A 15,226-nucleotide genomic window follows, 5' to 3' on the forward strand; every position below is an offset into this window, starting at 1 on the left:
GACCCAGGGAATTACAGAGCAGTCAGTCTCACCTCTGTGCCTGGCAACATCTTGGGGCAGATTCTCCTAGCAGGCATGCTAAGGCACACGAAAGTCAACAAGGTGCTTGGTGACAGCCAGCATGGCTTCACTGAGGGGAAATCCTGCCTGACCTATTTGGTGGCCTTCTATGATGGGGCTACAGAACTGATGGACAGGGGTGGAGCAGTTGATGGCACCTACCTGGACTTGTGCAAAGCGTTCGACACTGTCCCACACGACACCCTTGTCTCTAAATTGGAGAGACATCAATTTGATGGATGGACCACTCGGTGGATAAAGAACTGGCTGGATGGCCGCACACAAAGAGTTGTGGTCAATGGCTCAATGTCCAGCTGGAGACCAGTAACGAGTGGGGTCCCTCAGGGATCGGTGTTGGGACCGGTCTTGTTTAACATCTTTGTCGCTGACATGGACAGTGGGATTGAGTGCGCCCTCAGCAAGTTTGCCGATGACACCAAGCTGTGTGGTTCGGTTGATACCCTGGAGGGAAGGAATGCCATCCAGAGGGACCTTGACACGCTTGTGAGGGGGGCTGATGCCAACCTCGTGAGGTTTAACCATGCCAAGTGCAAGGTCCTACACCTGGGTGGGAGCAATCCCAGGCACAGCTACAGGTTGGGCAGAGAAGAGATTCAGAGCAGCCCAAGGAGAAGGACTTGGGGGTGTTGGCTGATGAGAAAATGAACATGAGCCGGCTTCAGTGTGCGCTCGCAGCCCAGAAAGCAACCGTATCCTGGGCTGCATCAAAAGGAGCGTGACCAGCAGGGCGAAGGAGGTGATCCTGCCCCTCTGCTCTGCTCTCGGGAGACCTCACCTGGAGCATTGTGTGCAGTTCTGGTGTCCTCAACATAAAAAGGACATGGAACTGTTGGAACAAGTCCAGAGGAGGCCACGAGGATGATCAGGGGCTGGAGCACCTCCCGTATGAAGACAGGGTGAGGAAGTTGGGGCTGTTCAGCCTGGAGAAGGCTGCGTGGAGACCTCAGAGCAGCTTCCAGTATGTGAAGGGGGCCTATAGGGATGCTGGGGAGGGACTCTTCATTAGAGACTGTAGTGACAGGACAAGGGGTAACGGGTTCAAACTTAAACAGGGGAAGTTTAGATTGGATATAAGGAGGAAATTCTTTCCTGTGAGGGTGGTGAGGCACTGGAATGGGTTGCCCAGGGAGGTTGTGAATGCTCCATCCCTGGCAGTGTTCAAGACCAGGTTGGACGAGGCCTTGGGTGAGATGGTTTAGTGTGAGGTGTCCCTGCCCACGGCAGGGGGTTGGAACTGGATGATCTTAAGGTCCTTTCCAACCCTAACTATTCTATGATTCTAAAACATTTTTGTCTAGCTGAAATAAGTAGTGTTTTCTGGCCAACCTCTACATATGAAAGTCCTACAAGCTTTGTAAAAGCATACTAAAAAGTGACTTAAGTCATGTTCTAGTACAGTGTCTGTAGTCCTTTTAAGAAAAACAAATCTTATGGAGGATAAAAACTTATCTTGAAATTTAATTTCTTCAGCATGACCAGAATTAAAAGTTTAACATTGTTTTTCAAAGAAAAAGGCAAAGAATTTATCTTTTTGAAACTTCTATAAGGCAAAGTGAACAGACTTAAGTCTAATAGGATTTTTTAAAATAGGCTTTAATACAAGAAACAAAGATGCACACAGTCAGTTTCCTAGCCTTATCTAAAATCATCGAGATACACTATTATACACATTATTTGACACAGCAATAATTGTGAATCTTTGCAGCAGCTCTATTATGCAGTATTCCTCCAACTTCTGCCACCACACAAGTCCTCATGACTGGTCTGAAAGCCACTAATGAGTCTCCAAACAGTGTCTTCATACACAATTCTTTACACATAGTCTGTATTAAAATCGTAGGCATCATCTTCATCTGCTGTCTTATCCAGGTTGAGCAACAGTGAATTGGACTGTTCGCTTTCTGAGAAAAGAAAATCATGTGTTAGTGAAACCAATGCAAGTTCTAGAGTACAAGAGGCTATACTTCAAGCCAGGGTTTTTAATACAGACCTGCTATTTGCTTTTCTGAATTTGTAGGACTTGTTTGTTTTCCAAGCTTTGTTTTCCTGGAGATCTGAACTTTGCTTTTCTGCAAGACAAGAGAGGTCAGATGTGTTTATTCAGACATCAATGAAGTCCTCCATGAAAATAACACCTAACAGACACTGCTCATAGTGTGGATGTCCCCTTCTGTAGCTGCTCAGGAACACACTGACCTAGAATAATGTTTATTCTTTAATTAAGAAAAAAAACCAACCCTTATCTCCAGGATTTTTCCTGGTGGCTCCACAGTGCCAACACCTCAGTTTACAGCAGGATACTGACTGGTTAAGTGGTGTCAGGATCTAAACAAGTAGAAGAAGCCTAATGAAACCTAATTTACCTCTTCGACATCCATTTCTTCTTCCAAATTGTTTGGATCATCGTCACTTTCTAGGAAATCCTCCTCTTCTTCCTCATCTTCCTCTTCCTTGCTTGTTTCCAAGTTTTCCCACTCTGATGCTTCCTCTATCACTATTGTCCCATTTGCCATACCAGCTGACTGAAAAATTATGCTGTTTGCTGGACTGGGACATTTTAAAGCTGAGACAGAAAAATAGGAAGTGTGTGTTAAGTCACTGATAGACGGTACCAGATGTAATGCCTACCCCACAGAGGACAGGCATTTCAGGTCAGGGCTAGGAAAAGACAGTCCTGCCCCATCCTTTCCACAAGATGCCACTCCCATGTAAGCAGGCAGAACAAAGGACAATTCTCTGAGAATAGCGTTCCCTAAGACATCTATGGAAGACTGGTAGGAGCTGGAAGACTTGGAATTGGAGCACTGATTGTACTGAGTAAGATGTATTTTGTTGGCCAAATTAGCCACGGTTTATGTGCTCCACAACAGTCTTTACCCCTGTTTTCTGTTTAGGAGGGTTAGTTCAGATGAGCAGAAACTAAGAACTAGCAGGGGTAACTTGTGTTAAGGCAGCACACAGATGCACTGTTCTGTTGCATCTGAATCCATTTCTTTCTTAAAAGGCTTTTATAATTCACTGCATGTTGGCAATGCTCTCATATAAACCCGAGGAGGAATTCCCTTCAAAATCTCCCATTGAACTGACTACTACCCAGTTTTAATGGTAGCAGTGCATTACAGTAACAGTCCTACCTTGAACAGTGTTGTTGTTTTCTTCTTCTAGGTTCTTCAAATTAAAGCACTCTTGCATTTCAGCTATTTTGTCTTCTGTAAGATATGGTGGCAGTGTCTGAGATTCTGGAGGTTGTGAGTAGTAGCTTATTTTAGCTCTGGGAATATAAAATATCAGCATTAAGAACCAACCAAAGATAACATAGTTAAATCACTGTAGTTAAAAATAAAACCCAGAGCACAAGCCTCTCAAATTTCTCAACCTAACAACTCATTTATTATCCATTTTACAGCAGTTAAATAGCTATTTAATTTTTGGCTCTGAAGTTGTCAATAACAGATTAAGTGGACAGCCCACTCCTGAGAGGAACAGAAGTGACATGCTTTGCCACCACAAATCATCTGCCTGTAAAATCACGAGCTGTAAAAGCAGCTAAATCATTTGAGCGAGGGAAGTAGTCACACTCAGTTATTGACTCTGAGTTACATTTATTCCCACTCTTATAGTACAGGAACCACTATGAATTCCTACAGAAAATCTGCCACATCTTTGGCCTATGGAAGAGGACTACATGGACTCAGTACATAAGAGGAAGGCAAATTTCCCTAACAGTTGCAGCAGAAGTCAGCAAACTGGCTATGGAGTAATGTGCAACATGATTTGATTCCTTCCATGTATCCTTCACTAATTTAGAAAGTTATCCATGGATGGTGTTCTCTGTGTCTGTCAGACAATCCATCACTCTTCAGCAAAGTAAAATGTAGCCCCTGCTGTGCTGGATTAACAAAATAGAAATGGTGAGCAGCATAAAGCAAAGTTCATAGCATACGTACCCTGTCCAGTCACAAAGAAGTACTTTAGTGATATTCTCTATGTCAGGAACACCTCCCTTTTTCAACATACCCCTTTTCTGAGCCAGTAAAGCTAAAAACTCTTCAGTGTTCTCAAAATCTGGGATACTATAGCGCATAATTACCTAGAGCAGAAGAAAACACTGCATTCAGAAAGAGGTACCCAGTTTTCTCCTAAGGTTTAGGAAATAAAAAGAGCAAATAAGATCGGATTACAATGAGGATGAACATGCATGTGAAGAGCCATTTTTCTCTTGCACATGGGAGTAAACATTCCAAAGCAAAATGCCTACTTTATCAAGAAATTCATCTGCCATTCACCCATAGTAGTGGGTGTAGAGAGACAGCACACTGGTTTGTGAAAACAGTTATTGCAAAACTGAACGGAAACTAGGCTTAGGTTAATCTACTTGAAACTAGAATGAAATCAGAGTTGGATCTGAAGTCTTCACTGTAATAGGAAAGAGTCAGAATATCTTCATTTTTCATTCTGTGATGCTGTATTGACATCTTAAAAGCAAGTTGTGTTTTTTTTTTTTTAAAACAGGAAAGTTACAGGAAAAAGAGCCCCTGGCTGACAGGATCATGGCATGCTGCTTCTGCCTTCCATTCCAAAGGATGAAAGATCACACTCTGTGCTGCCATTCTGTCTGATTAGAAGAAAGCAATGCAAAAGCTACCAGAACTAGCAGAAGTGAAACAAACTTTTGTTACTGGTCTAAGAAACCTTGAGAAGTCAAATGCAGTGGGAGATGTGGAAAAAGCCAAGAGCTCACCTGCTGTTTATTGCAGTGACTTAGAATTGCACATATTCCTTCAAGCAGATCTGCTAAGTCTGATTCTTCAGTGTCTATGATACTTCTCAAGGCCAGAGCCAGGGCACTGTTGGAGCGATCTGCAATTATACTTGGACTGTCCAACATCTTTGTCTGTTTATCAATGTGCACAATTTGCATGGACCTATTCAGGGAGAAACACACTGTGAACAGATAGGCAACGAAGCAAAGGACTGGTAATGGTGAGGGGTGCAAGACACAAAGCTCAGCGTTGGACTGAATCCACTTCATAGAGTCAGTTTCAGTGCTTTTTCATCATATGCTTTGCGTAGGACAGAAACCTAAACACACAAAAAGAGCAAGTTTATACACAGTGCTCTCTGTTGACAGCTTGCATCAAACAGATCAATATCTTCCATCCTGGCAAATGGAAATAAGCATTTAAAAAATGCACACAGGGGCGTATTTTGCCCCAGATGGATGGAAATTGTACACAAACAAACGCAAGGTAATCTGAACACAACAACAAACAGGGAAATGAACAGCTTTTATCAGACTCAGCTTACTTGGTAACACCTCTTGTTAAGCCAACGTTGCAAGCACGAACTCCTTTAAGGCTGTTGATTATGCTGCTCTTTCCCACATTAGGGAAACCTGAAGAAAACCACATAAATCCTTGTAAGTAAGAAACTAAGCCTATGTAACACTAATCAAAAATTGTTTCTTTCAGGTGTCTTTGGTAAAGTACATCTTCAGTGTGAGATCAGAGTTGGATCTGAAGTCTTCACTACAGAAGTAAGACAAAGTGTGTATCCTCATTTCTCACACTGATAATGTAACATCACGTATTGTATCAGATAGGAGGAAGACACCACAAGCTGCATGATACATAACCTGCTTCTCTTGTTGCCCTAAGCTGGTGTGTCAGCTAAAGGCTCACACAACATGCCTCTCACAGATCACAGACACTACATACATTTAAATGTAACATAAATCACTGTCAACTAAAGTCTTAGATGAAAGTAAGGGCAATGACAAGAAAGCCTATTAGCATGTCATGTGTTAATTGCTTTACCCTATTTATAATACAGGATACCAAAGCTTTATGGGAGAAAGAAACTCTGCCTGTCTCTCTGAACAACTTACCTACAACCCCAACCTGAATGGCTTTGTTTTGAGTCTTGCCGTACTCTTGAAGAAGTTTCAAAAGGCATTTGGTTCCAAGACATTCACTGGTTCTTGATACATCAACACGTGCACGTCTCCTTGTGGACTGCTCCTGCTACAGGATTCAAAGGCATAAAAAAACCCCAGCCATGGTGAGGAGCTGCTTAGGAAAGTAAATACATATTGCTTAGATTTATTTATTGACTGTAATGATCTCTATTAGGTGAAGACAGGCTGAGAACATTGGAGCTGTTCAGCCTGGAAAAGAGAAGGCTCTGTGGAGACCTCATAGCAGCCTTCCAGTATCTGAAGGGGGCCTATAAGGATGCTGAAGAGAGACTCTTCATTAGGCACTGTAGTGACAGGATAAGGGGCAATGGGTTTAAACAGGAGAAGTTCAGGTCGGATATAAGGAAGAAGGTTTTTACTGTGAGGGTGATGAGGCACTGGAATGGGTTACCCAAGGATGTTGTGAATGCTCCATCCCTGGCAGTGTTCAAGGCCAGGTCGGATGGAGTCTTGGGTGAGATGGTTTAGTGTGAGGTGTCCCTGCCCATGGCAGGGGGGGTTGAAACTGGATGATCTTAAGGTCCTTTCCAACCCTAACTATTCTGTGATTCTATGTTATTGCGTTCTTTTAAACAAAAGGAATTAGCTTAAGAAATTGGCTGATCAGTTAAGTTACAATAAAAAGGGTAGCCATCAACTACTAAGAGCAAAAGGAATGTGAACCAACTTACAGGGCTTGTGAATTCAGTTCAGGCTTTACTGCAGATTTGTGGTGCAGCCATGAAATAACCATGAACTTTTAGAAGGTAGAATCTTAAACCTGCAGATTCCCTCAACTTCTTCAGTTGTTTGAAGGATTTCAAAACCTGCTCTGTGTTGCAGTTTCCACACCATTTTGTGGGAGGGTCTGTTTCACTGTGCTGTTATCAGAGCTAAGACGTGTGAAACGTTATGTATTTATATGACTCAAGTAAGCATCTTCAAAGAGTTGAGACTAGGACCCAGCTTGCTAATCCCTCTATGCTCCTTATGAAATAATGCCTGGCGATACCTTTATTGATAGCCACAGTCAGGATGAATGCAGTAGTACTGCCTGCACCACTTTACCTACACACAGTGCTCTTACCAGAGTCTTGTCTTTCATCAGCGTTGCCGATTTAAAAGCAACTGTTGGAAACTCCTTCTTCAAATAATTCAACCATTTCTCTAAGTTCTCCTTTGGCACTAGATCTGGAAAAAAGAGCACAGTCCTTTCAGTCCTCTGAATCTTAAATGTCACTGTGTAGGGGAAATCTAATGTGAGCCAGAAACAAAGCTGTATCTTGCCCATTTAGTGCGTTCCTTTATGACAAATAATGTTTGGCTGAAAACTCTAGCAAAGTACTGGATATGTTGCCCAAAGACAACCAGTGTTGCAAAAAAATTGTATGTTCTGCCTGAAGCAGAATGTACCAGAGTTACATCTTAGGCCGCTGTATCAGGTTTTTAATGCCGGGATCTTGCTACAAAACTTTGTACAGTACAATGTGATGTACTCTGAAGGATTATCCCCTCATCCCTGCAAAGGCTACTCTAATACAAAGTTCCCTTTGCTCTTTTTCACTGCTGGTAACTCCAGCAATATCCAGCCTTTTTAGCCAGTTTCACCTTTTCTGTGGACTCTTTCATACAGCAATGGAAGAGAGAAAATACTTCCCAAAGACAAATTTCAAATCCAACTATTGCACTCACTTACTGATCCTTAACTGCCACTGCCTCAGTGGGGACCAGCATGGTGACCTGCCTACTCACCTGTGCTCACAAAAATGTGAAATAGTAAGATCTTTAACTTCTCCCAAATTTGGCTGAACCTGGCCAATGCCTTCAGAAGTTACTGCAAAAGAAATGGGCTAATGCGCGTGCAACTGTCTGCTGTGTTTTCTTAGCAAACTAGACAAAAGGTGGAGGAAATGTGACCCATTCAGTAGGGCAGTGAGCTCAGAGTTGGATCTTATGTCTTCAACTGAATCTCAGATTCCCTTAAAATCTTCTTCATAGCTCATGTGCCGCAGGACCACAGCGACCAAGTAACAGTCTGGAAAAACCTGTGCCTCTTACCAGTTTTGTTCAGAACCAACACTAGCTTTTTGCCTCCTCCAGAGCAAGTTACAGCTTCCTCCAGTTGAGGACACCGGCAGCCCATTGGATCTCTTGCATCTAAAACCTCTAGAACCACATCTGAGGCCTCAATCACCTAGGTGAGAAAAGAGAAGACTTTCAAATAAGACATGACACAGCATTTGACAGATGCCAACTCTGGAATAGCTGTGGCTTACAACAGTTACTGTTAAATTTCACAGACAGGTTGGTGAGGTTCCCTATTAACTGTTCTTGTTGGAGCTCCTTTCCTGTGAACTACACAGCAGAAAAGCTGAAGCAATTGTCATCTTTTTTCCTCCAAAGGCAAGAAATCCTTAGTACCTCCTTTTACTACAAGAACTTTTGATTACTCAGTATGTACTGGCATTGGCCCAAGAAGTCTAATGCCTCAAAGTGCTGAATGTCTCAGTAGCTCACACCAGACAAGACTGAAACCCTCACAGTTACTGTTGTAAAATCCCTTACTTGAGTGTTAAATTTATCACAAGCAACCTTTATAGTCTCCAGCAGCTGAGCAGGAATGCAAAAAAGGAAACTAACAAGTGGTCTCATTGCTGACTCTCATCAAATTATATAAAAATAGCTGGTGTGTCTCACCTTCCTGAGCTCGCTGCAGAATGACTCCTTTGAATTTTTATCCAGCCATTTGTTAGCTTTTGCTTTAGATTTTCCAGAGGATTCCTGAATGCAAATAAAAATGAAGGGGAATCATTTGAGAATTAGTGCATTATACTTGCATGCTTATACAGCATAAATATGTAACACATAACAAACTGCTTAAGAAAATGTAGCTTCAGGATTACTTTTATCAATTCTATAAGGTTTAAAGAATCAAAATCATACCAGACACCTACCTTTCCCTCTGCTTTTTCCTTAATTTTGGCATTCTTTTTAGCTTCGAGCTTCCTCTTCTTTTCATGTTCTTTCTGTCTGTTGAGCTTCTGCTTTTGTTTTAGTTCTTCAAGCTGATTACAAACAAAACCCCAAGCCAGATAAAACGTAGTTGAAGGTGGGAAGGAAGACTTGTTCTTTCTCCCTGTTTACTTATTTCTGACCAAAGCTCCTGAGGCAGCTCAGTCAGAAGTCATGGCTGCCCAGTGTGACACTGACAACTTTTCTTGCATCCTACCCTGAAAAGAATAGTTGCCTTCAATTGCCTCAAAACCAGAGGCCATACAGACCCCCAAAATAACAGCTGTGCAACAAACACAGTGCAGCTGAAAAGGGTGGTGTTCTCACGTCACATTACACCATGCTGCAGACAGCAGATCCCTGTTTTCTGTATAATCGCATAATGCCAAGACTTAACATTCTGATGGGGTATCTGTGTATCTCAGCCTCACAGGCAACTTGGATCACCTCAGAAATGACATTTCCAGCGTGTTTATACACACAGTGATAAAATGGAGGTTAAAAATAAAAGAGCAAATTGTTACACACTCTATAATGCTGGAAGTAAATACAGGATCATCTGCAGTCAACCACGAGTGCACCTCTGGGTGCGCACATGCGCATACAGAGGCACACAGAGCTCTCTGGAAGACAGGAATGGTCTCGGTTCTTGAACTCTTTACCACAAACTATATTTTACCCTCTGCTTTCTTTGCTCTGCTTCCCGTAGAAGCTGTTCCTTAAACGGTGCAGCACTAGGAACACCTGGATCTTTCTTAGGCTTTTTGCGTCCACGTTTCTTGGCCTCCTTCCTGACTTTTCGGTGGTGTTCTCTGATCTGAGGACAGGAACAAGAATATTTTCTCAGTCTAAGGAAAAAAGGGGGATGTATCCCTATTTACAGATAGTAAGAATCGGTACGTTTCTGATTTAGACTGAAGTGCTTTACTGTATAATGCCTCATCACAAAACCAGCCCAAAATAATGCAAAACGCAAAAAATGGACGCTCTTTCCTACATCATCCCCGGGCCAATGGTAACCGGAAAGGTAACTCTCCGCTACAGCCCAGGCTCCGTGGACATGCAATGTAACATCCTTATTGCGTACACGTTTCTGTAGTAGCTATATAATAGTTTTTATATATATATATATACACACACATAGCTATACATAGTTTTAGAACTTAAATCCCCCCTTTTGCCGCTGAAGTAGTCAGCGGGGAGCCCCCCCCAGCCACAGCCTCCTCCCGCTCCGAGGGCTCCGCACGGCCCGGGGCCGCCGGTTCTCACCTTCTTCTGGATCTTGTAGCGCTTGTGGCATGTCAGCCTCTTGCTCGCCTTCCTCAGCTCTGCAACGCACCGCGGCCGTCAGCGCCGGCTCCCCGCGGCCCACCCGCCACCACCGCCTCCTCCAGCCCCGGTGTCCGATGCCGCCGCCATTCGCTCGGCCACGTGCAGCCGGTACCGCCCCCCGCTCTCCACTCCCCCCCCCCCGCCATTCCCGGTGTCCCGGGCCGCCGCCCGCCCCCGCCCCGCCGCTCACTGGGCCGCTTCATGGCGCCGCCGGGCCGCGCTCAACCGCTGCCGCACGTGGACGGCCCCGCTCCCTCCTCCGCCCGCCTCCCGCCGGCGGGCGCTGCCGTAAAGCGAAGCGGCCCTTCCTCGCCGGAGGTGTCGCGCGAGCTCGGAGCGTTTGGCGACCGGGAGGGCTTTGCGGCAGCGGAGGGCTCGGCGCTACGGAGCGGCGGCGGCGGCGGCACCGGTCGTACCGGTGGCAGCGGTGGCGGGGCGGGCGGCGGAGGGCGAGTACGGCCGCGGCTGTCGGAGGCGGAGCGGAGCCGGCTGGGTGAGCGGGGCGGCGCCGGGGTCGCGCAGTCGGGGCGGCAGGGCCGAAGCCAGGAGGCCGCTGCCTCCCTTTGTGTGGCCGCCGCGGGGCGCGCAGCAGCTCCGCCGCAGCGGGCCCCGGCCGGGCCCGGGAGCGCCCAGCCCCTCCGCCTTCTCCTGTCACCTCCCTGTTCCCCGCATCCCGCCGCGACCCCGGCCCTACCACGGCCCCCGCGTTGTCTCTGTTCCTCTTCGCTGTGGGGACCGTGCTGGCCCCGGTGTCTCCCTCCCCCGTCTCCTCGGTGCCCCCGCACCCGTCGCTCCGTCCCGCCAGCGGCCGAGCTCGCAGCGGTGACAGCGGGCAACGGGTGGCTGCGGGCTGGCGGCCGCTACCGGGGCCTCGAGAGCGAGGCCCGTGGCGCGGGAGCGGGTCCGTGCCGGTGTGGGGGGCAGCGCCCTGTCAGGCCGTGGGGCACAGGCGCGCCCGGTGCCCCAAGAGAGGTTTTCCTTCGTCTCTTGCTACTCCTGCCGACAGTGACACCTCACGAGCAGGGAAGGGTGCGGGCAAGGGCCCGCTGCGGGCGGCATGGGGAAACGGTGTTTTGCTCTTTTGTTTCTTGTGGCGGTGTTGGTAAAAGGATCGATGTTCTGTGCCGCTCGCTTCTTCATCAGCTTTGTCCTTTTAGAGCGTCCGGTTGCCGCTGTCCCACTCTCGCGTTGTAGCCAGGTTCATTCAGTGTCATCCGTAGGCGGGGGAAATGCTGGCTGTGTTTCCCTGCCTTGTTCCGTTTGCTAAATTTACCGTGTTTTAGCGAGTGTTTCTGTGGAAGCGTGGGAGATCCCAATACCGATCAAATACTTTCTGTGGTATCTATCGGCTTTTAGATTTTTTTTCTCCTTGGAAGCAGAAAATTCAATGTGTGCTAGAATCGCATTGGCTTGTTTGAAGTGTGTTATCTCAAACGAGGTGAGGCTGGGTCATTCTTGTGGTGATCAGTCTAGCGGGGCTCTCGGGGAAGGCAGCCTTCCACCCCTTGCGTACGTATTAGTATCCGTGTATATTAGCAATGGCCAAAGCGTTTCTTACAGGCATGTCCATGGTTGTGTGACTTTTATTATGGGTGATGTGAGCAGTTATGCTCACTCCGTTGTGGTGGAGATTCTTGGTGGGACTGTTGAAATACTCGTGAGCCAGCAGTTATGTTGCAGAAGAAAGTATAGGAGACCTCGAGGTCCCTTCCAACGTGGTGTTCTATGACATGTTCTTAAGTAAAACGTGATGCATTTCTGTGCACAGTGGGATTGGATGGTCTGTGGTTTTGAGCTGGGAGATCTAGAGAGAGGAGCCTGACATTTCAGTTCTTTCACTGCGTATTCATGATGTTGTTTAGACCAGTATGTGTTTTGCACCTTCCTTGGTTATTAGAGGAGGAAAACGGTCTTGGCTGCACACAGAATGGCCAGGTGTCTGGATAGTACAGGTGTGCACCAGTGTCTGCGTATGGTTGAGAGCTGCAGCTTGCGGTGTGCCTCAGGTAACTGAGATGGAGAAGCGGCTGTGCAGTTTGCAGGTGCTGGTTGTGGAGGGTCCCTACATCTTTATTTCAGGGTGGGATTGGACCGAGTGTACCTTTGGGTTTCTGGGTGAGCCAGAGTGATTGGTCCCATGAGTCCCTCCTGCCTTTTAAAGCCATGAACTTTCGTTTTCTGACAGCCTCCACATGAGCACGTGCCTGCTGTTAGCTCTTTGATACTGTAGCTCTCAGATAAAAGTTGGAGGCAGCGCCAAAAGAGACAGGCTGCATGTCCATTCCTGAGGTGAACTGCTGCTAATATAGCGCAGGGTTCTTCTGTATGTGTGTGTTATGAAAGTGCCCAGGATACCAAAGAGGAGAGCAGTCTCCGGGCTTTGACTGAAGACAGTAGTTGTATGACCTACACAGAAGCAATCATTTTGCCATATGATGGTTCTGCATGTTTCACATGAAATTTTGCAGGGGGAAAAATCAGAGACAGCTTAGAAATTGAAACAGGTAGATCTGTAGTGAACCTGTATGGCTGGGTATTTAATGTTGTTTACTTATGAGGATAAAAATCCATTCTGAAGACTGGTGGAGGTGCACCATCACTGAGAGAGCCTATTAGATGTTTCTTGACCTTAAAATATATTTCCTTACTGTTAGCACCGTACTGCTTTGCATTCTGTAAGTGTTACTGCTTTATGGTTTTCACTCTCGGGTCAGATATTGCTTATGTTTACTCCCTGTTCTGCTTGATGAATCATTCTTTAGCAAGTGGCTCTGAAATCTGTAATGTGTATTCAGGAACATTAGAGAAATGTGTTTTTACTGTAAAAATTACAGAGCTGTCTAGCATTCTGTGTACGAAATTGCTCTGTAGGGTTTCTGCTAGGCTAAAATAAGCTACCTTCTGTTTCTTGGTTTTTTTCTGTCACTGTAATTATTCAGTTTATTCTCTGATTTTATTCTTTAATTATCTATTTACTCTCAATTTTCTTCTATCTCTCCTTCCTTTTTCTTGTCTTCCAGTTTTGACTGTACTAACACCATTGCTACTCTTAGAGCGTTACCTTCTCCCAGTACCTGTACTTGGCCATCAGACACTATGAGGAGACTGGCTTTTCGAGGTGCTGGTTGTACTCTGGTAAATCTGGCAAATTATTGATTGTATGTGCACCATTCTCTCCATTCCTGTGCCTTAGGATTTTGCTTTTCTTCATCCTGACTCTTAATTACTCCTACTTTACTCTTGTTCATCTCATTTGTGTGCTTCAGATTAATTCTGTTTCTATTGTAAACGCTCTAATGTGGTTGTATTGTGCTGCCATACCTTGTAAATCAACTTGGTGCTTCCTAGAAGAAATTCCTTGATTTGGTCGGAAGATGGGTATAAGCTGGGATAGATGCATCTGTTCTGTCTTCAGCCTTTGAGACAGCTACAAGTATATTTTTCTGATGCTATCACTTTAAGCTGGGAAAGAGCCAACAACTTGTTCTGGAATTTACCATTGTTGTTGGATGGTGGTTATTTGTTTGGGTTGGTAAATGGAAAAATATGGCCAAAAAAGGAGGTGGCTTTTTCTGCCTCTTGCCGATTGAGCCATTCATCCTGCACTTAACGTGGGAGTGGTGGGTCACACAATGGTCCAGACCTTTCTTTGGCTTCAATCTAAGGCAAGGTATTCAGCAGCCATCCGAATGTTTGTTTGTGATTTGTTTACTTCCTGGTTTGGGTTTGTTGGTTGTGGGTTTGGTTTGGTTCTGTTGTTGGGTTGGTTTATGCTGGTTTGCTGGTTGCTGGTTTTTTTTTTGATAGGGATTGACGTGCTTTTACACCAGACCTGAGCACATGTCTCTACAGCTTTTTCATCTGAACAGCGGTTCTTGCTTAGTTATCATGCATGAAATGGGGTATCAAAATGTAGATAGTTTAAGGACATATACTAGTAAGAGCTGCTGAATTCATCTGCATTACTGTGAGCCTTAGGTTTTCTGATATTGCTGTCATAAGTGACTAAAACTGTAGGACCGTTTTGATTTCCCTTTACTCTTGCCAATTCACAAAAAACTAGTGTTTAGATATATGGATTAAGTGAACTGTAGTATATAACAAATACATGTGGCTCATCCTGAGCATTGCTAGCTTTATAGTTAGCTCTCACCAGAGAGTTTGGATGCAATGCCATGAGTTTAAGAACATTTGTCTTCATTATAGAAGAAGTTGGATTCCATGGGTTCCAAGAGGCGAAGAGCTACCTCTCCTTCCAGCAGCGTCAGCGGAGGAGACTTTGATGATGCCCACCACTCCACAAACATACCAGGCCCGAGCAGAAAGAGGAGGAGACTTTCCAATCTCCCAACTGTAGATCCTGTTAGTATCTTCTTATTATGGACAGTGTTTTTTCTTAGTGATACTGTATCCCCGCCCTGGGAAATGCAGCCTAATAAAATAGGTGATCATGTGTAGCACGTATATACTGGCCCTGGATCTGTTGCTGTCTTGGCTAACTTTGTTTAGGATCTCATTTGGTTTTGGCTTGTTCTTGTCTTCCCAGTTTCATGTGTTTTTTTCCCCATTTTCCTTTTGCTGCGTTTCCCCCTGCCCCCTACCCTCCCCCTGCATGATTTTAGCAGATGCAGGGATATTGGAGGAGGAGCTGAAATCATAACACTCACAAGTTGAGAGCTGTGTCTGAATAGCAAATACGGAGACAGATAAGTGGGGAATGGCGCAGGCAATGATTGCTCAAGTGCACAGTGTCTCTGCTATGCCTTTGAGATAGCAGTCTAATTTTGATTAATTGCAGGGCAGAACCACCCCTGTTTTTGTTTTAGATGTCTGTAACTCAAGAGA

The 15,226-nt window shown here is 45.3% G+C and overlaps 2 protein-coding genes and 4 non-coding genes across 15 annotated transcripts in view; 1 reads left to right on the forward strand and 5 right to left on the reverse strand.

The window, feature by feature from the left end:
- Positions 1 to 1,518: 1,518 nt before the first annotated feature.
- Positions 1,519 to 10,680, reverse strand: GNL3 (G protein nucleolar 3). The gene is made up of 15 exons (XM_062610282.1): positions 10,572 to 10,680; positions 10,319 to 10,377; positions 9,729 to 9,866; positions 8,992 to 9,102; positions 8,735 to 8,818; positions 8,096 to 8,231; positions 7,125 to 7,228; positions 5,969 to 6,104; positions 5,389 to 5,476; positions 4,823 to 5,006; positions 4,029 to 4,171; positions 3,216 to 3,352; positions 2,445 to 2,644; positions 2,072 to 2,150; positions 1,519 to 1,982 (listed from the first exon to the last, which is right to left on the reverse strand). The coding sequence occupies exons 1-15, from the start codon at positions 10,582 to 10,584 to the stop codon at positions 1,894 to 1,896; spliced, it is 1,701 nt and encodes a 566-aa protein (XP_062466266.1). The 5' UTR covers positions 10,585 to 10,680; the 3' UTR covers positions 1,519 to 1,893.
- Positions 4,461 to 4,533, reverse strand: LOC134159415 (small nucleolar RNA SNORD19). Its single transcript, XR_009963142.1, has one exon. It is a non-coding gene; the product is annotated as a small nucleolar RNA SNORD19 (small nucleolar RNA).
- On the reverse strand, positions 5,078 to 5,153 carry LOC134159417 (small nucleolar RNA SNORD69). Its single transcript, XR_009963144.1, has one exon. It is a non-coding gene; the product is annotated as a small nucleolar RNA SNORD69 (small nucleolar RNA).
- LOC134159416 (small nucleolar RNA SNORD19) lies at positions 5,573 to 5,646 on the reverse strand. The gene has a single exon (XR_009963143.1). It is a non-coding gene; the product is annotated as a small nucleolar RNA SNORD19 (small nucleolar RNA).
- LOC134159414 (small nucleolar RNA SNORD19) lies at positions 7,966 to 8,038 on the reverse strand. Its single transcript, XR_009963141.1, has one exon. It is a non-coding gene; the product is annotated as a small nucleolar RNA SNORD19 (small nucleolar RNA).
- Positions 10,681 to 10,744: 64 nt separating the features above from the next.
- The window catches only part of PBRM1 (polybromo 1), a 66,258-nt gene continuing 61,776 nt past the window's right edge, over positions 10,745 to 15,226 (forward strand). For 2 of the 10 annotated variants that reach the window (XM_062610275.1, XM_062610281.1), the window contains exons 1-2: positions 12,293 to 13,516; positions 14,588 to 14,743. In XM_062610275.1, the coding sequence (XP_062466259.1) occupies positions 13,478 to 13,516; positions 14,588 to 14,743 (195 nt within the window). In that variant the 5' untranslated portion in view covers positions 12,293 to 13,477. Of the gene's footprint in view, positions 10,875 to 12,288; positions 13,517 to 14,587; positions 14,744 to 15,226 lie in introns of those variants that run through there. The other 8 variants (XM_062610274.1, XM_062610277.1, XM_062610271.1 and 5 more) reach the window with 8 other exon arrangements.

The sequence above is a fragment of the Pezoporus occidentalis genome, unplaced genomic scaffold, assembly GCF_034315485.1.
Source record: "Pezoporus occidentalis ecotype Australia unplaced genomic scaffold, CSIRO_AGI_Poc_V1 ctg145, whole genome shotgun sequence".
NCBI classification, from domain to species: domain Eukaryota; kingdom Metazoa; phylum Chordata; class Aves; order Psittaciformes; family Psittacidae; genus Pezoporus; species Pezoporus occidentalis.

What these genes read in the sequence shown, in the direction of transcription:
- GNL3 (XM_062610282.1), bottom strand. An exon ending in AGGAAAAAGCAGAGGGAAAG is followed by an intron (nt 8,819 to 8,991) that starts GTAGGTGTCTGG and finishes ATTTGCATTCAG; the next exon opens with GAATCCTCTGGAAAATCTAA. An exon ending in AAGAAATGGATGTCGAAGAG is followed by an intron (nt 2,151 to 2,444) that starts GTAAATTAGGTT and finishes CTTGTCTTGCAG; the next exon opens with AAAAGCAAAGTTCAGATCTC.